Source organism: Castor canadensis, chromosome 6 (assembly GCF_047511655.1).
Source record: "Castor canadensis chromosome 6, mCasCan1.hap1v2, whole genome shotgun sequence".
Classification (NCBI taxonomy): domain Eukaryota; kingdom Metazoa; phylum Chordata; class Mammalia; order Rodentia; family Castoridae; genus Castor; species Castor canadensis.
This window is the reverse complement of record NC_133391.1, coordinates 122,536,828-122,557,470: the sequence shown is the minus strand read 5'-3', so window position 1 is coordinate 122,557,470 and position 20,643 is coordinate 122,536,828. Positions and strand designations below refer to the sequence as shown.

Genomic DNA, 20,643 nt, shown 5'->3' with positions numbered 1-20,643 from the left:
TGTGGTCCAGAATTCAAATACACTGGGTGTGTACCTTAAACAACCCCTATAAACCTCTTTACCTTGTGTCAAGAGAACAAACAGCACAAGGAGGGATCCAGCATGAAATTATGGCATAAGATCTTTTCAGCTTAGGAAATGCTAAATCAAGTGTAATGAAGGGTGGTACATTTTATGTGATCCATTCACTAGCCTGGTAGTCTAACTTTAATGTAGCATCTTCTACATGTATCTTCTTTTTTTTTTTCTTTTACAGAAGGAGCTAAGCCTCCCCCGAAGAGGAAGTCTGTAAGTAATAGTATTTTGTTTCTTCTTGTACAGTTTGTAATGTGATTATTCTCTGACTTGTTAGGCTTCAGTGGCGATTGGAAGGTTAATGATAATGTACTGAATTAAGAAAACAAAACCATTGAATTTATTCAGAAAAGTCAAATAACAATTATTTCACTATAATTGCCAAGATTTACTCCTTATGGACATTATAAACCAAAATGCATATTTATTCCTAGGAGAATCTTAATTTTTAAAAATTCCATTCTCAACCAAGCAGATAGTACTAATTGATCCGAGTCAAGAATTAGTGCTTGTCTGTATGTTCTGGAAATCCATGAATGTTCTTTCTACTATGGTTTTATGCAGAGTCAATTTTTCACTTTTGCATTTGCATTCATAAAGACTTTGAGTCAGCTAAACTTGAGAGCTTGTAGCACAGCTACTTCTCTGCCCTCGGCATGCAGCTTTCTGGAGAGAGGAATGGGACACCTGCCAGGCCAGCCAGATCAGCTGAGCCAACCCTGTCAATCAATGGGGGTGACAGATGTTACAGTCACATCGCCCTCACATTTGTCAGCTAAACTCTACTATTAGCTCTAGATCTTGCTCAACTGATTCATATAATGTTGTTTTATTAAAATAGCAGATTTATGCACTTTTTGACTTGATTTCCTTGCATTGTGTTTCAGTCTTTTAAGACAACAGTGTATTTTCATGAATCTAGTTGTTTTTTTTTTTCCATTTGTGATTTGCAGAATGAAATAAGTTGCCATTAGTAATCCACTACATTTGGGATAGATTTGTTACCAGCTAGTACTATGGAAGGGTTGATCTCGATCTTGCTGTCTGGTTTATGTTATAGAACTTAGTGGATGGGAAAGTTCCTTTTTTAAAAAAAAAAATAGTGTGTATAGTATTTAAGATTTTGCAAATCCCACTGTGGAGGATTAGAAATAGATGTGGTGAGTGTTAATCAGAGTCATCCTGCTGGTTAAAAATTGGAAGATTTCAGCCTTCGTATTTGGAACTTAAGATTCAACAGCTGTGAAAAATTTATTTCATTTCTTTTTTATAAGTTTAGGCTGCCAGGTGGACACGGGATCATTATTCTTGGAAAATTTGCCTAAAAAAGTGTGACTAGCTTCTTGCTTCCTTTTCCCTGTGCTAGAGATGAATGGCCCAAAGGTTTGCATTAGGAAACGCCCTCAGAATTTAAATACTTCCCTCTCTGCATCGTGGCTCTTGCATAGGCTGGGAAGGGTTAAAAGTTTTAATATTTTTCATCAGAATGAGAAATAAGGAAATATCTTTATAGAAAAAATTTTTTCTCTGTACTTTCATTTAGGGTTTAAATACGCTAGATTTTCTTCTGTGCTTTACTTGAAAACCTTAGGACTTTAAATCAAATTTTCACTTTTAGCCTTCATTGCCCATAACACTTGGATTTACTAGTCATTTCCAAGAATTATTACAGGATGAAACTAATTAGGAAATTTAATTTCTTAGATCTGTGTAAGCGTCATTTCTCCTCTTGTAGTTAGGTTTCAATTTTGTTGATATTAGCTGATAGCCTTGAGCTGATGTGGAAAGATATGATACAGAAAGAAGATATTTAAATTCCTGTACTTGAAAGAATGGAACTTTTTATGAAAAGGGGATGATGAAATAAATTTTACTTGGAACTTATGCTTTGAATTATATGAGTCATTTAAAAGTCCCTCCCTAAAAGGAACCCTCTTAATACTGCTGGTGGGAATGTAAACTAGTACAACCACTCTGGAAAAAAATTTGGAGGCTACTTAAAAAGCTAAATATTGATCTACCCTATGATCCAGCAATACCTCTCTTGGGGATATACCCAAAAGACTGTGACACAGGTTACTCCAGAGGCACCTGCACACCCATGTTTATTGCAGCACTATTCACAATAGCCAAGTTATGGAAACAGCCAAGATGCCCCAAATGTGGTATCTATACACAATGGAATTTTATGCAGCCATGAAGAAGAACGAAATGTTATCATTCACTGGTAAATGGATGGAATTGGAGAACATCATTCTGAGTGAGGTTAGCCTGGCCCAAAAAAACCAAAAATCGTATGTTCTCCCTCATATGCAGACATTAGATCAAGGGCAAACACAACAAGGGAACTGGACTTTGATCACATGAGAAAGTGAGAGCACACAAGGGAGGTGTGAGGATAGGTAAGACAGCTAAAAAACGAGATAGCGTTTGTTGCCCTCAACACAGAGAAACTAAAGCAGATACTTTAAAGCAACTGAGGCCAATAGGAAAAGGGGACCAGGAACTAGAGAAAAGATTAGTTCAAGAAGAATTAACTTAGAAGGTAACACACACGCACAGGAAAGTAATGTGAGTCAACTCCCTGTATAGCTATCCTTATCTCAACTAGCAAAAACCCTTGGTCCTTCCTATTACTGCTTATACTCTCTCTACAACAAAAGTAAAGATAAGGGCAAAATAGTTTCTGCCGGGTATCGAGGGGGTGGGGGGGTGAGGGAAGGGGGGAGAAATGACCCAAACATTGTATGCACATATGAATAAAATAAAAATTAAAATAAATAAATGAATAAATAAAAGTCCCTCCCTAATAAACATTTTTTGATTGATCAGATGAGAAAGCACAGCACGTGTCAATATAAAGCTACCTTTCTCAGTGAATTTGTGAAAATGAATACTCCCAAGTGAAGGAACCCCAAAATAAGCATGCTATTTTGTATTTCCTATTAAATACAAATGCCCCCCCAAGAGTTAATGACACCTGATACAGCCATTGTGGAACCCAGTGCCACTTGGAATTCTCGCTGAACACCACACATTGTGCCGGGAATTAGTCTTCTCGTGCAATGTTCCTTTATGACTTTGAGAAAAGAAATACTTTTAAAACTAAATGGCAGGGTGACTTTAATACAAATCTAATGAAAAAGGGCATGGATTCATCTTTATTAGCCGTCAGTGTGCGTCCACAATCATGGCACATGCATGATTAGTAAACCGTTAACACTTTCTCACCGTATTTACCACAGAAATGCTTCTTGTGCCTCCTCACAGAACGACAGGGGTTTGGTCCTGCTGTCCTGTTGAGTCTTTCCCCAGCCCACAGTGTGCTGTGGTCCTCATTAGCTTTCCTTGCAAAGCCCTGCGATTGAACCTGTCAGAGGATGTATACCTTGGGGGAGGCTGCTGAATCTACCATATCTATTGTATCTAATTTGTAAGCCTTGAAAATTAATAGTTTCAGATTTCACTTTCATCATTCTGAAACGCACAGGGTTTGTCAAATTTGTTTAAAGTTCTTTGAGTATTATTTTGAAACTTAAAGATAACTTATGTGTCCACAATTATATAACAAAAACATATGCTCTCTTTAAAATAAATCATTTACAAATAAAAGAACACAGACAATATTCTTTATTACTATTAATTGAAAGTATGAAAAAAGTAAACAATATTCTATGTTGAAAATATAATTCACATCTCCCCTAATTTCCAATTTGCAATCATTTTGGCAACTTGAAGAATACCTTGCTTCATACACAGTTTCAAAGGTGACTATGACCTTTATAGATAAGAGAAATCAAGGGAACTGTGTTCCAGGCAAGATACTGGTAGATAAGCAAGTGACTTTAGGTCAGTTTCTCCAAGCTTTTGGGCCTTTTATCTTCTTTAAGACCCCAGACCTTATCTCTGCTGTACATACCTAGAGCTGGATTTTAGCTTTGTTCTTCTTCCATTCAAAGAGTAATCAATTTGCTAAGGCTTTTGATCCCAGAGTCTCCCAGAATTTTTCTTCTCATTCTCCTTGGAACTAAAATTATCATGCTCTCTATTCCTGCTACTCACACTTCCTGTCAAAATCATGATATAAATAAAAGGAGTATTACACAGCAGGTAAAATGACTGAATCACATTGTATGTATTAATAGGGATAATTACCAAAAACAACGATAAGCAAATTCCACAGACAAGATACTATTACAATATAAAATTTAAAAATATGCAAAAGAATATTTCATGTTGTTTTTAAGTACAAACAACATTTACAGAAAAGTATAAAGAACAAGCATGGGAAACAAATTTGTAACAGAAATGGCTTTCAGTGACTCCAGGGAGTTTCATGTATTTTTAATGTGTGATGTATGTACTGGTGTTTATTATACTCTCTATATTTTGGTGTTCTTGGAATAGTTTACTTAAAATACTCAGCGATGATAAGAAAATAGAATTGAAACATTTTAACCAAATATTTACATAGATTTTAACATAATTTGAAGGCAAATTATGTTAAAATTTATTTCAAATAAGAGAATATGCCATACCTGTGTTCTGTTTGATTTTTCTGTTTGTCTCTTGATGAAGATTGGTCAAATGAGGACAATTCTATAATAATTGGAAGATGTACTATATCAGCATCTATTGATTGATGCCAAAGTGTCATGGAAAAATTGTAACAATAAATATTGATACCCCTGAAATAGCTATTGTGTTCTGCCTGGGGGTAGGGGAGGAAAGAGGCAGAGCAGATCATTTCATGTAAGTGGCGCATTGTAACAGTTAGCTTTAGCCCTCGCCTTTCCACTCTGGATTTTTAGCCCTTTTAAGAGACATGGCTCTGCCTGACTGTTCTTTGTGTTCAGCGAGATCATTACCCCCGTGGCTGTGTGTGGAATGGATGCAAGGCTGCCTCCCCACTAGATGGGGAGCGTGGAGCAGAGTGACTGTGCCCTGCCTGGCCTCTCCTAACCCTGTCACTGTGCCTGCTCCAGGACAGTGATCCTGTGGCTGGTGGCAATGCCAGGTGCTGTGTGGTTTAAATTCAGCATTGGGACCGGTAGACACCCAGGATGTTATTTTGATTTTGATTCTGCTAGTAACTAATCTGACAGGTCTGTGTTTATAATAGTATTTTAGCATTATGGGTCCCTGATTGAGCCTTTGGCCGGCCTGTATTTAGAACTGAAGTCCTCAAATGACATTTGTAAGTGGAAAGATTTCTGGGAGGAGTCTGCTTTTAGGCAAAGGAAGTGGAAAAAGTGAAAAAGCTAATAGAGGGTTAGGGACAAAACCAAGGTACCCTGGCAGCTACCACTTATTTCCAAAGGACCCCTTTGTGTTTTGTTAATTGCCCAAAGAAACAGCTTTCCAAGACAGAGGCATCTTTTTCCAGGCAATTCCTTAGAGTGCCTTCCTGATGTTTATGCCCTGGGGAGAGGAGCAGGAAATTGGCTCCCTCACCCCCTACCATCCTGCTTCTTAATGGCCTTCCAGATTTCTCCACACAGAAGGAAACAGTACCCTGTATTCTTAGCCGTAGATTCTCCCTCCTACTTAAAATGGTCTTTCCTCCACCTTGGGTAATTATGATCTGGGATCTATAAAATTATGCACAATTTTCACTTTGTTTTAGCAGAAGCAGTGACTAATACTTGGGCTTTGTGGTCTTTGGCCACACATGCTTTAAAGAGGCCTTTTAAGGGGGGCGGGGGGGTCCAGCAGCAGGAGCCCAAAGCAGAAACAGCCGCTCCTGTGCACAGCAGTCCTGGAAAAGCATGCCGAGAAACTTCTGGGAACACTGAAATTATCAAAATTCATTTCAGTGGTGAAGAGTCTTGTTCTAGTTTAACTTTCTCTTTTTTTTTCTTTTGGGGAAATAGGGATTGAACTCAAGGCTTTGAACTTGCCAGGCAAGCATTCTACTACTTGAGTCACACTTCAGTCTGTTGCTTTTATTTTTTCATTTTTAAGATAGGGTCCTGTGCTTCTATGTAAACTGGCCTCCAATCATAATCCTCTGCCTTTGCCTCCCAGCAGCTGGGATTATAGATTTGCATCACCCTGCCTGACTTGTTTTTGAGATAGGATCTCATTAGCTTTTGCCTGGGCTGGCTTTGAACTTTAAACCTCTTATCTCTACCTCCCTATTTTAATTTCTTGGCCTAGCAACAATACCAGCACATTCCCCTCTGTTCCTTCTCCAGTCACTCTTTTCTTTCATTGTTCTAAAAGTAGGTGAAATGCAGGAGGGTTGGCTATGGAATTGGTATGGTTGGTGACCACTGGCCTGTGGCAGGCCTGCTGGGAAGCCCATCTCCCTGTCCATACAGGGGGCTTCCCTCTTTATCACACCAACCACCTGCCAGACACCGCAGTACCAGAAACACATTCACTTGGATTTTCTTTTTGGCACCTCACTGAAATTGCATACCTTTGGGACAGCAGAAGACAGTTTGTGAGTTGGATACTTCTGGTGTACTGGCCAGAGACAAGGTTACCAAAGCAGAGTAGGTCCTAAATATCATTTTGCTACATGAATAAATTAATAAATGTATATAAAGGATGAAAACTTAACCTCTTTCTAATTTCTTGGGTACAAACAGGAAAGAGTATCCAGGGAAAGAAGCTGAGAGGGAGACTGAGACAGAGTGAACAAGTTGTCAAAGAGAATTAGGACCATAGAGGCAGAGGGAGGTCCTGGTCCCTGGAAACTTCTGAGCAGAACTGAACCTCCTGAACTTAGGAGATAGTGTGGCTCACAGTAGATGTACTGAATTGCCTGCGTTGAATTAGGGTATGTCTAAGGCTGTAATTCCTATTTTGAGACAAGATAGGAAGTGGCCTTCTATGTAATTGAATAGGCTTGGGTTGATGTAATTGGTATTTGGAGGTCTGTGTACTTTTTAAAAAGAAGACCTAAATTCAGCCTGGTGTCTTTCAGAACATAATGCCTCGACTGGCTGTTTAGAAAAGTATTCTGAGTAAAATGAGGTTATTTCCAGAAAGCAAGGAGAGGGAATCGCCTTGGTTTTACAACTGATTTGAAATAGATTTATGAGATTTTCAGCAAGGTGAAGGCAACATTTCCTGAAAGAGTAGAAAAAAGTTTAACTCAAGCAAAATAAAGGACATGTAAGCCATACTGGTATATGTTTTAAAATAAATTTATTTTCTCCTTAGCACTCTTCTACACTCCCACCCCCACAAATATTGAAGCAAGAATTCAAAATATCTATTGTCAAAGCCAAACAGAAGCCCGGTGTCATTTTGAATGTTAGAAACTCCAAAACAAAACAAAGAGGAAATTGAGTGTTGCATCTGAATTAGCATTTAAAGCGGCATGTTTGCATAAGAAGAGAGCGATGTAATATATCCTAGAGTAAAGAGAGGATTTCAGGCTGTGGGAGAATGTCAATTGCATTTATATATTCATGTTCGCAGCCTTCCTTCCTTTGCTCCCTGGCATGCATTTGTCCCTGTGAAGTGGGGAGGCAGGAGACTGGGAGACAGAATTGGGGTGCTTACCTTTGGAAGGCAGAGGAAGATTCAGTCCTGTTCTAGGGGAGAGGGGTAGGTGACCTGGGGAGGTTTAGTTTCATCAAAATATGGGTGCACTAACAAGCATCCTGGAGCATGCAGATTTGTGTGTGTCTAATAGAAGGAGAGAGGAAGGTAGGGAGGAAAGGAGGAAGGGGGAGAGAGAGGGAGAGAAGGACTTAGGTATCTTCAACATGAACCTAAAATGCCACTTCAGTTGAGAACTGCTGTTCTCAGGTGAGCTTGCTGGTGCCTGGGGTTTGCAGTGGTGGAGTGAGTTTTTGGGTCCCCAAAGGGATGAAGGGAAGTTACCCATTTCATCTTTACTAAGTAATGTTAGGACCCGGAATCCTATTCCCCCGAGAGACAGAGAGCCAGGCGTGAATGCAATCAACAAAGCAGAGTTTATTGGACTGGCTAGCCAGGGTCGAGCTCCCACACGGACACGCAGGACCGGTTAGGAAAGCAAGACCCTGAGCCTCTTAGGGGGAAATCTTATATAGACTGCAGTGGCGTGCATATTTTTGTTATCAACATTAGACAAGCAGGCAGAGCACATCCTGCACGTACTTCACATCTTGCTCGTACCTCACATCTTGCTCGTATCTCACATCTTGCATTCCTCACATTCTATATGCCCTAACTGAGCCCTGCCTCATTGCTTATCTTATCTACATGGGATGTTTGGTACTGGTTTCTCCAACAAGGGGGTTGGGGCCCGCTGAGACCTCATATTCCTTTCATTCCCCCCTTTCTTATGGCCTAAATTGAGGAATCATCCTCGAGAGGATGAAGAGCCTGATATTGTTGGCGGAGGACCAGAAGTTGGATAGTATTAATTCGACTTTTGACAAAAGTCATAAGTCGGTTTAGAATCCAGGGTCCTATGGTAACAAGCAGTAGGATGATTATTATTGGCCCTGCCAGTGCAGATAAAAGGGTAGCCAACCATGGGGACTGGTTAAACCAAGACTCGAACCAGCTTTCCCCTGCCTCTTTTTCTCGTTTTCTTTGTTCCAGGCTCTTTCGAAGTTTAGACATGGAGTCACGAACAACTCCGGTATGGTCAGCGTAAAAACAACATTCTTCCCCTAGAGCAACGCATAGTCCCCCTTTTTGGAGGAACAACAAGTCCAGACCTCGTCGGTTTTGAAGTACTACCTCAGACAGGGAAGTGAGGGATTTTTCTAGGTGGCTAATGGAGGTTTCTATTCTCTCTATATCTTCATCTATGGCTGCGCGCAGTGAAGACATCCCTTTATGTTGAGTAGCCAGGGAGGCTATGCCGGTCCCTGCCCCAGCCACCCCTAGGCTAAGTAGGGTAGCAATGGTTAGTGTAGAAATAGGCTCTCTCTTCTTTCTCTCACCTGTTCCTATATTCCAGTATGAATATAGACTTTCCTCCGAATGATAGAGGATGCGGGGCAGCACAACCACTATAACACAGAATTCTTTAGAGCTGTTAAACACCTTAGTTGATAGGCATGGGGTGAGTCCGGACCGCGAGCATAGCCACCACCCATTGTCCTTTGGAATTACCCATTTAATAGCATTTCCCCAGGTAGAACTGGCGTTAATAACAGTACATAAGTCCCGTCTGTTCTTTGGCACTTTTCCTAAGCAGGTTCCTTGGCCGTTTACCTGCTGTATGGTCAGACCTCTCTTACGGTCTCCCCAGGAACATTGAGTAGGGTTTTCCTCAGATGAGGTATCGTGAGTGGTGTTTAGCCCTATTGCCTCATAGAATGGGGGCCTCACATCATAACATAACCAACAGGAGTTAGTCATGTTAGGGTTGGTGTGGTTTAACGTCAGGAAGGCAGCACCCACTAGCTCCCAGAGGGGGTCTTTAGATGCGGTCATGAGACTGGGCCTCACCAGGGGAGGGCTGGTTTCTGATGGTCTTGGAGTTGTAACATTAGCCCGAGCTATGGTTGAGGGAAGGTGGTGAGTTGTGGAAGGTTGGGGAGATGGCTTTACATTGGGCGGCCTAAGTACCTTATTGGGGCCTACTGCTGTGGACGGTGGCCCTATGGGCTCAATTTTTAATCTGACCACTATGGTCGAGCCAGCATGTCCACCATATTTATAAAATACAAGTCCCCATACCTTACCTTGTATCCACCCAGGGGTGTCCTTCTTGCCAGTTTCAGTGAAAGTGACCTTGATTCTATCTAGATCCGTGGGCTGGCATTTATGGGTGGGTATTGGAATTCTGTGCCCCCTTAATATCCCATTTACAAAGGCAAATTTGACTAGGTCTGATTTTGATATCCCCCATTTCCATTCACTATCATTGGATGTGACACATGCCCATGACCTACAGAAGGAGTATTGTATCCCCCCACATTCCTGGTTCTTTTTGTGGCCGGGGCAGGCATAAAACCCATAACGTCGGGCTGACTCCGGGGCAGTAGACTTGTAGGCAGGATTGATGTCTCTGAAGCAGAACTGAAGCTCCGGCCACCAAGTTCCTATGGGGGCAGTGCGAGTAGTCTCGTTGAGGGTGGTATGAGTCTCCCCATCGGTGAGTATCCAGGTTTGCTTATAGGGCTGGTGAGGGTTGGTTTCTGCGAGGCTCCCGCTCTGGGCATTGAGCAAGATCAGAGCGATCAGCCACCCCATCCGTGGCTGCTCCTGAAGGCTCTGCATGTTCCCGGGGCCACAAAAGCTTTAGCTTTAATGGGTTGTCTGGGTGCCGCCGTACAGTCCACTCCTTGACCCCTTCTTGTTTTTGATGATTGGCTCAACGCACGTGGGAGTGGTGGATCCAAGGTCCGATGCCATCAACCTTGAGGGCGGTAGGGGTAGTAAACAGTACAACATAAGGTCTTTTCCATCTAGGCTCTAGGGTTTTGGACTGATGCCTTTTAACCCATACCATGTCACCCGGGACTATGCCATGTTCCGGAGCCGGGTCCCTCTTAACAGCGTGGTATGCTTGAATTAAGGGCCAAATCCGTTGTTGCACTTTAGCTAAAGCCTGCAACATGGTCAGGTAATTTGGGGCCAGATCACCTAGTTCTGGGCTTAAGGTCCTCTGAATGATGGGGGGTGGAGCCCCATACAGGATCTCAAAGGGAGTTAGCCCATGGACATAGGGGGAGTTCCGGACTCGGAAGATGGCCAAGGGAAGGAGCGTCACCCAATCACCGCCAGTCTCCAGGGCCAATTTGGCTAAAGTCTCCTTTAGTGTCCTATTCATCCTTTCTACTTGCCCTGAGCTCTGGGGGTTATATTCACAATGTAGCTTCCAATTGGCCCCCATAGTCTGGGCTAGTCCCTGCAGGACCTTACTAACAAAAGCCGGACCGTTATCTGACCCAATTGCCTCGGGCACCCCATATCTGGGTATGATTTCCTCTAGCAAAGCCTTTGCCACTACCTGACTCGTCTCCTTCTTTGTAGGAAAAGCCTCCACCCAGCTTGAAAAGGTATCTATGAATACCAGCAAATATTTGTACCCAAACTTTCCCGGTTTTACCTCAGTAAAATCCACTTCCCAACTTCTTCCCGGAGCCCTCCCCCGTTCCCGAGTACCTGTATGGTGCCCCTCCCTTCGTCCTGGTTTCATGATTGTGCAGCTGGCACAATCTTCCACAATTTGGCGGACTGCTATGGTCTGGTTCGGAAATCGGAGCTGCGCAGATGTCAACAAGTCTAGTAATTTTCTCCGCCCCAAATGGGTGGACTTATGTAAGTTAGCCAACAGGAATCGTCCGAGTTTTTCAGGCAGAATTAACTTGCCTTCCAAGTCGCTTTTCCATCCGTCTTCCCCTTCTCTAAAGGGGGAGTGGGCTCTCATCCAAGTGAAATCCTCTGTGGAGTATTCTGGTCGGGGGGGTAGCGGAGGGAGCTCTGGGACCGGCACGTCTATCGCCGCAACCGTGGAAGGTTGCCCTGTCTCCATGGGAGGACTCACCATTGCTACTCTCTTTGCTTCTTGATCTGCTCTGTTGTTACCGACAGCTTCCGGCGTCTTGGCAGACTGGTGGCCTGGGACATACATCACTGCCACTGCCTTCGGTTTTTCCACTGCCATTAATAGACGCTGGACTTCGGCTAGGTTCTTTAGATGTTTTCCTTCTGCTGTGCGGAATCCTCTTTCGCGATAGATGGCCCCGTGGACATGGATGGTACCGAAAGCATAGCGGCTATCGGTGTAGATATTGACTCGCTTTCCTTTTGCCCTCTCCAGGGCCTCTGCCAAGGCAATTAATTCCGCTTTTTGGGCTGATGTTCCGGGTGGGAGGGCGCTGCTCCATACCGTATTTCCTTCTTGGTCGACTACAGCTGCCCCTGCCCTTCGGGCTCCATCTTGGAAAAAACTGCTTCCATCCGTGTACCAGTTTAATTTGCAGCCGGACAGGGGGGTATCCTTTAGGTCAGCCCGTACCTGTGTAACTTCGGAGAGGAATTCTTTGCAGTTATGGACAGGTGTCTGCAGTTCCGGGTTAGGCAACAAGGTGGCAGGGTTCAGGATTACGGGATCTGTGAATGTGATCCGAGGGGAATCCAACAAGAGCCCCTGGTAGTGGGTGAGCCTGGCATTCGTCATCCATTTCCCAGGGGGTTGTTTAAGGATTCCCTCCACCGGGTGAGGGGCCGTTACCCAGAGGGCCTGTCCAAAGGTTAGTTTATCGGCTTCTCTCACCAGCACGGCAATGGCCGCTATGATGCGGAGGCAGGGGGGCCATCCTGCCGCTACTGCGTCTAATTTCTTGGAAAAGTATGCCACTGGTCTCTTCCAGGGACCTAGCTGTTGGGTCAAGACTCCTTTGGCTACCCCCTTTTTCTCATCTACAAACAGAGTGAATGGTCTTGTAGGATCTGGCAAGGCTAAGGCAGGGGCCTGCAAAAGAGCGTCTTTTAGCTGATCAAAGGCCTGTTGTTCTCTCTCTCCCCAACTCCAATCTGGAGCTTCTTTGGTGGCCTCATATAGGGGTCTGGCTATTTCCGCAAATCCTGGAATCCAGAGTCTACAGAACCCCGCGGAGCCCAGGAATTCTCTCACCCCCCTAGTGGATGTCGGGGATGGGATAGCCAGAATAGTCTGTTTCATGGCATCAGTCAGCCACCTTGCCCCATCTGCAATCCGATAACCCAAATACGTCACTGACCTTTTACAGATGTGAGTTTTCTTGGCACTTGCCCGATACCCCAGCTCACCTAATTCCGTTAGCAGGTGTTCAGTAGCCTTGATGCACTCCTCTCGGGTTTCTGCCGCTAACAGTAAGTCATCAACATACTGTAATAGAGTGACTCGTGGGTGGCTCCGACGAAAAGGTTCCAGGTCCTGGCTCAGGGCCTCATTAAACAGGGTGGGAGAGTTTTTAAATCCTTGCGGCAGTCTGGTCCAAGTGAGCTGTCCGGATTGGCCCCCATCTTCTTGCCATTCGAAAGCAAATAGCGGCTGACTAATTTCTGACAATGGAATGCTGAAGAAAGCATCTTTCAAATCAAGGGTTGTATACCATACTTGCGAGGGGGGTAGGTGGCTGAGCAAGGTATAGGGATTTGGAACGGTGGGATGAATGTCCTCCGTCCGCTCGTTTACCTTTCGTAGGTCTTGCACAGGCCTATAGTCCCCGCTTCCCGGCTTTCGGACGGGGAGCAGAGGAGTATTCCAGGCAGACTGACAAGGTCGCAGTACTCCTTCCTTTATTAGCCTGTGGATATGAGGGGCTATGCCTCTTCGGGCCTCCTCAGGCATAGGATACTGTTTCACCCGAATGGGGAGAGCAGAAGCCTTCAATTGTATAACTACGGGCGGGAGGTGTTTGGCGAGGCCGGTTCCCGCAGTCTCCGCCCAGGCCGTGGGAAATCTTTTTACCCAATGAGTCATGTCCCCTCCTGGTTCCTGTTGACTCTCAAACAGACGATGCTCATCAGCCAATGATAGGGACAAGACATGAATCGGGCTCCCTTCTCGATCAGTCACAATTATTCCATCTGGTTCAAAATGGATATGGGCCCCTATTTTGGTGAGTAGGTCCCGTCCGAGCAGGGGAGCGGGGCTCTCAGGGATGACCAAGAAGGAGTGTGTGACCTGGTGTTTTCCTAAGTTCACCTTTCTTTTGGTAGTCCATGTACATAACTGCGTACCGGTGGCCCCCTGAACAACACTTGTTCGTGCCTTGTTCAAAGGTCCATGTGCCTTGTTTAAAACTGAATATTGGGCGCCGGTATCCACCATGAACCCCATCGGCTTCCCCTCCACATGCATTGTTACCCAGGACTCGGGGAGGGGGTCTGAGCCCCGTCTCCTTCAGTCCTCTTCTCCGGCTAGTAGGACTCTGGCCTGCTCTACTGCTCGTTCCCTTTCCCTGTTTTCCCCCGGTCTCCTTCCAAACCCTCTTCTTCCCTTTAACTTAGGACATTCTCTCTTCCAATGCCCCGTTTCCTTACAGTAAAAACAGTGTTCCTTATCCGGGGTCCTGGCGTGGCCCCCTCCTCTGGGTTGGTCCCGGACACCCGCTAGGAAAATACGAGCCATTTCTCTCTGTTGCTTTCGGTTTTCCTTAGCCTGGAACTCCCGGTCCTCCTTTCTCAATTTCTCCTGGGCTTCCCTGTCTTCCTTTCTCTGTCTTTCCTCCCTTTCTTCTGGAGTTTCCCTAGCGGTAAAAACCTTTTCTGCTACCTGTAGCATTTCCCTTATAGTCATCTCCCCTAAGTTTTCCTGTTTATTGAGTTTTCTCCTAATGTCTGGGGCTGCCTGATTAATGAATGAGAGTACCACAGCAGACCGGTGGAGGTCCGCCTCAGGGTCAATCGGGGTGTACTGACGGTATGCCTCATAGAGGCGCTCTAAGAAACCGGCTGGGCTTTCGTTTTCCCCTTGAATGACTGCTTTTACTTTTGCAAAATTGGTGGGCCTTCTAGCGGCCGCTCGGAGACCGGCCATCAGAGTCTGGCGGTAGATCCGAAGACGCTCCCTACCTTCTGCGGTCCCGAAATCCCAATCAGGCCGGCGTAGGGGAAAAGCCTCGTCTATGGCCGGTTGGAGAGTTGTGGGTCTCCCATTATCCCCCAAGACATTCTTCCTCGCTTCGTTGAGGATGCGCTCTCGTTCCTCCGTCGTAAAAAGAGTATTGAGCAGCTGATGACAGTCATCCCAAGTGGGGCGGTGTGTATGCATGATGGACTCCAGGAGATCTATGAGACACTTGGGGTCTTCAGAAAAGGGCGGGTTCTGCATCCTCCAGTTATATAGATCACTGGAGGAGAAGGGCCAGTACTGAAACTGTTGCCCTCCTCCCGGTCCCCCTTGGCCCACCATCCGGACTGGAAGTGTAGGGACAGTTTCCTCCCCCTGTGTTGATGAGGGGGGCCCGTCTTCCCCCTCCCTTTCCCGGATCCCTCGGGGGCGAAGTCTTCGACCCATTCCTCCTCCTGCTGCCAGTCCTGTTGAGGAGGATGAGGAAATTTCCTCCTCCGGGGCACTGGCTTGGCCAGGGGGAGTCACGTATGGAGGCGGCCGATCTTCCTCTGCCCCTGCGAGGGATGGGTAAAGGGGGGAACTCTCTGGTAAGACCGGAGATGGTGAAGGAGATGCCCTAATTTGAGGACCGGTCAAGGTGGGAAGAGGAAGTTTTTCCTCCTCCTTTATGACCAAGGCGGGCGTAACTGGGGTTTTAGCCCCGGGGGCCGAACTGGAGGGGTGGGTCAGAAAAACTGTTAACCAAGGGGGAGGGTTCCTCACCAGATCCTCCCAAACCAAAATGTAAGAAACTTGGTCTGGATGGCCTCGATTGTCTGGCTGAAAAATGACTGCTTTAACCTTAGTGATCAGGTCTAGGGAGAGGGAACCTTGAATGGGCCACCCGACTCCAAAGGTGGGCCACTCTGCAGAACAAAAGGTGTCGAACTTACCTTTCTTGATGACCAGACCCGCATTTAAGGCCTTTTCTTTAACTTCTGGAAAGTGAGAAAGGATCAGAGACTTTGGGGTTGTTTGTCCCTGTCCCATTGTGGAAGGAGACTCAAACACCAAGAGAGATAGAACAAAAAGGGTAAAGGCAACAATAATTCCACACACACACAACACTCTCCAGCACTCGCTCGGACCGGTCCTTCTCTCACACTGGTGCGCACCCCATTCAACCTCCTCACCGTCCAACTGGGATATCAGGCCGAAAGGCGTCCACTTGACGGGTGGTCGGTCGACTAGCTCAATTAGTTCTTCACCTGGCGCCAGGGTTCCTAAAATGCTCGAGCCCAAATGAGAGGAAAGCCTCTCCCAATAGGACCCTGTGGTCCTCCTTGCGAGATTCCCAGAATGAATCTCCCTGGGGATTGGCCGAATCCCCGCCGCGGCCCAAATGGAACACTCAAGTTCCTCCAAATGAGGGTCTGGGATCCCCTCCCAACGCCTAGGACTTGGGATCGCCCCTGCTTTCTCGCAGGCAGGTTCTGTCTCTCGAGAAAATGAAATCTCGGTGGAACCTCCAAATGTTAGGACCCGGAATCCTATTCCCCCGAGAGACAGAGAGCCAGGCGTGAATGCAATCAACAAAGCAGAGTTTATTGGACTGGCTAGCCAGGGTCGAGCTCCCACACGGACACGCAGGACCGGTTAGGAAAGCAAGACCCTGAGCCTCTTAGGGGGAAATCTTATATAGACTGCAGTGGCGTGCATATTTTTGTTATCAACATTAGACAAGCAGGCAGAGCACATCCTGCACGTACTTCACATCTTGCTCGTACCTCACATCTTGCTCGTATCTCACATCTTGCATTCCTCACATTCTATATGCCCTAACTGAGCCCTGCCTCATTGCTTATCTTATCTACATGGGATGTTTGGTACTGGTTTCTCCAACAAGGGGGTTGGGGCCCGCTGAGACCTCATATTCCTTTCAGTAACTTTTAGCAAATCTGGATGCAATAGGATTTGGGGCAGATACCTGTGCTTTCTCGCTGAGAGCCACCTTCTAGGGTCTGCTGATCTATAGGAAATCACTGAGCAGCATTTTGGAATATAGACTTAGAAATCATATGATTTGGATTTGAATTCTGGCTCTGCCATTTAACCAACTGTAGAACCTTCAGATAATTACTTAATCTCCATGTGCCTTAGCTTCCTCATCTGTAAAATGGGAAAAGTATTATCCTGGAATTGCTTAGAGGATTAACTTTGCTAATATTTATGAAGTATTTACAATAGTGCCTGGTATACAGCAAGTACTATGTGTTTTGTTAAATAAATAAAACGTATATTGGAAAACATGCTCTCCTCCCTCTCGTCCCAAATCACTTAGTTTTGCTCTATTGTATTAGACAAAAAAAAACCCCAAACAACAACAAACCCCAGTAGGCTGGGGAAGTCCTCTTAAAGTCAGATCATTTGAGGGGCAATTTTGTTTCAGTGGAGCAGTTGGCCCCATACCTTTGAGTAGGTCTTTCACTGTGCCCTACCTCCGGTGTACAGTGGAGACAAACAGCTTCATTTGACAAATGTGGCACTAGCAGCTCAGAGGATTGGATACATGCTTGGGCTCAGATAGCACACTGGTTGTGAGCCATAAGCAGAATCTAGGGTTCCTAACTGTCAGGGACAAGACCTTTCCTTCTTGAAAGCTTGAGTCACTCTGTAGACATGAGTTTTAGCACTGACGTCCACAGTATTGACCAAATAACGGGATAGCTTCTCAGATGTGGCAGAGTTCCTGTGCTTGTCACAGTTTCTTTGAATATGTTGGAAAGCCAGGCAAACTCTTCTTAAAAGCTTCCCCTTACCACTGCAGCTGAGGAGAAACTCTGGGGTCACACCCCCAGCTCTGCCAGGAGCAAAGTATACCTTGGATACACTGGTGATGGCTGCATGGGTGGGGGTGTGGCCATCCCAGCTGCGGTAACTGGCAACCCCCAGATATATGCATTTCCAACTGGACATGTGAGCAGGCGGCTGTATTCAGTAGTGTTCCATCACTGCCCACATTGTGCCATAGGAAGTGGCCCTCTGGGAGACATGGGGTTCCAGTTTCTCCTTAAGATCTCTGCTGGCTCCTCTGTCATAGCAACCCTGAGACTTCAGCTCCCTTCTCTGTTGCCCTGTGTAATGGCAGACTTAAGGAAATGGGGACAAGCTGTGATGTTTTAGGGTATTTTTGTCCCTTTTTCTGCACGGTAACATCTACCTCCGAGATTTTGGCAGGACATTTGTTTCAGCTGGCGTTGTCTCTAAATGTGTTGTTTTATAAAGTCACCTGTTCTGGAATGAGGCTGAGGACAGTCACATGCTTATGTGTTGGAAGGTAAGACATGTTCGTGGGCCACGCCAATAACTCCCTTGTCAGTGGCTGTCTGAGCTGGACTTCACCTCACATGTCACTCCAGTAACTTTTGCCTCTGGTCAATAGAGGAGTCACACAGATAGCTCAGTCAATACAATTGCATAAGAAGAAAAAGTTTTATTGACTTAGTCTCCAAATTTAATTTGCATATGGGCATAACTGGATAGCAAGAATTTGATGAAGCATAGGAAGATATATTCCAATGGGTTTTTTTTTAAGACCAAAAATTCTAATTAATTTAAATATGAACATGATATTGAGGAAAATTTTTTTTAGTGCCTGTATTATAGAAACATAAAGTAACCTTTCAAAAAGTATTCGGATATTTTGTAATTGCTTACATGACAGCGATCTTACTTTATGAGAAAATAAAGAGGCTTTGTGCTCTTTATTGTGGAGGAAAAATTGGTTTCTAGCTTTTGGTGTGTCATACAGATCCACGGGATTGACCTCTGGAGTGACATCAGCACTGAGCCCCAACTCTTCCTCAATCTGAATTCTACATGGCAGTCTTTATTGTGATTGCTGGTGGTGGATGTTCTTGAACGAAGGAGGCTGGCTTTGAGATTGAGCTTATCTTTTGTGCTTAGTTTATTCTTGATAAACTGAAGAGGACATTTGCTTTGACAGTTGGCACCAGGTGACTTCCAAGTTCGCTGCTGGGGAAGAAGTGGCAAAGTGGACTTTCCCACTGGGCTCATGGCAAGTTTTGCTCCTCTTCTCTGTTCCCCTCAGCCTCTTTGCCATAAATCCTAGCATTTGTTTTGCATGGGGTGCATGAGTGAGTTCACCAGAGGTTTTGTATTTCAAGATATAAAGCATAATGTTTAGTGTCTTAACAAATCAAGAATCAATTATCTGTAAGAATAAGTGGAAGGTTTTTTTATGTCTAGGATAAATTAGTTTAAATGCTAAAACCAATCCTTGTGGATTAAAGAAGCACTTGGAAATGATGAAGTATGTTTTTAAAATGCACTTGACTTCACATTCTGAAATGAAATTAATAGCTCAGTACACAGGTTTTGTGTCTTAGGGGAACAATGGTGGCTTTTTAAGGCAGAGTTCTAAGGTATTAATTTGTTAATGTAGTTGATTCTGATAGAATCACAGGGAAAATGTTGTCTTCACACATCTGGGTAAAAGTATACTAGTTAATTATTATCTCTGAGAATTCAGGTCACTTAGCTCTATTCTGGTTTTGTTTTTTGCGTAAAGGTGTTATTCATCCATTTCTTTAAGATCAGGGTAGGGATAGTGATGGTGGTAATTGTCTTTACCTGTGTTTAAAAGGAGAATTACAGCAAGAATAATTCAACTGGGCACTTTGTGAGGCTCTATTTACTTTCCTTACCCCAGTGCATACTGCATCTGCTACTTAATGTCACCCAGGCTATATTAGGTGACATATCAAAAAATTGTGAATTCTGTTTGTATTAGCACATAGCAGAATTTGAAACAGCAGAACAAAATAACCCCTCCATACAAATTGCTTCCTCTCACAGAACTCCATGTAGTATGAACTAATTTCAGCTGTACTGTACTCTACCTGATTCACAAGTTAATATTGCAACTCTCCCCTTTAAAAACAGCTTTAGTGAGGCATGATTAGCATGCAGTAAATTACACATAATTTCACGTGTGCAACTTCGGGTGGGAGTATAATTCAGTGGTAGAGCATTTGCCTAACAGCTGTGAGGCCCTGAGTTCAATGCCTAGCACCACAAAAAGGAAAATACAAATTTTAAATGACAGGAAATAGAGTATACTATTTGATAAGTTTTCACATATGCGTACCCCTGGGACACCACTGTAATGCAGTATCTATCTCCCCTGTAAGTTTTCTTCTGCATCTTTGTAATCTTTCCTTCTACCTGTGTACTCAGGCAACTGCCAGTGTTTTCCATCCCTAAAGATTAATTTGCATTTAAAAAATTTTTTAAAATGCAACGATAGTATACATGCTCCTTTTTTTGAGAGGACCTGGCTTTTTTCCATTCAACATAATTATTTTGTAATTCACCCATTGTTGAATTACATTGTTGTAGTGTATATTAATGATAAATTATTACCTTTTATTGCTCAGTAGTGTTCTAATAAATGGGTATGCCACAGTTTGATTATCCATACCTGGTTTTTGTGGTTGTTGTTGTTTTGGTGGTACTGGAGTTTGAACTCAGGATTGCTAGGCAGGCAGTCTTCCACCTGAGAGCCTTTTTTTGTGTTGGGTATTTTCAAGATAGGGTCTCATGAACTGTGATCCTTTTGATCTCTGCCTCCTGAGTAGCTAAGATTACAGGCATAAGCCTCGGGTGCCTGGCTCCATACACTTGTTGATGGACATTTATTGTTGATAATATTTGGCCTTTATAAATAAGTCTGCCAAAAGCTGAGGCATCCCTAATCTAGAAAAGTGAAATCTGAATTGCTTCAAATCCTAAATGTTTTGGGCAAGAGTTGTTCAACCTGATTTTATAATCTATAAATATTTTCTTCAGCCTGTGATTTAAGTTTTTGTTCTCTTTATACCATCTATTGAAGAGCAAAAGTTTTAAATTTTGATGACCTAATTTATCAGTTTGTCTTTTAAATGCTTTGGTGTTATATCAAAAGCATTTTTGCATAACCCAGGGTCACAAGTTTCTCACCTATATTTTCTTTTACAGTTTAGATTTTGCATTCAGGTCTATGACTGGTTTTGAGTTAATTTTTGTAAATGGAGTGAGGTATGTATCAAAGTTCATGT

At 44.2% G+C, this 20,643-nt stretch overlaps 1 protein-coding gene across 12 annotated transcripts in view; it reads left to right on the top strand.

Moving 5' to 3' along the window:
* The window catches only part of Mast4 (microtubule associated serine/threonine kinase family member 4), a 560,147-nt gene that overhangs the window by 293,008 nt on the left and 246,496 nt on the right, over positions 1 to 20,643 (top strand). For 8 of the 12 annotated variants that reach the window (XM_074077368.1, XM_074077366.1, XM_074077365.1 and 5 more), the window contains one exon: positions 257 to 288. In XM_074077368.1, the coding sequence (XP_073933469.1) occupies positions 257 to 288 (32 nt within the window). Of the gene's footprint in view, positions 1 to 256; positions 289 to 20,563; positions 20,624 to 20,643 lie in introns of all 12 variants that reach the window. The other 4 variants (XM_074077367.1, XM_074077362.1, XM_074077371.1 and 1 more) reach the window with 1 other exon arrangement.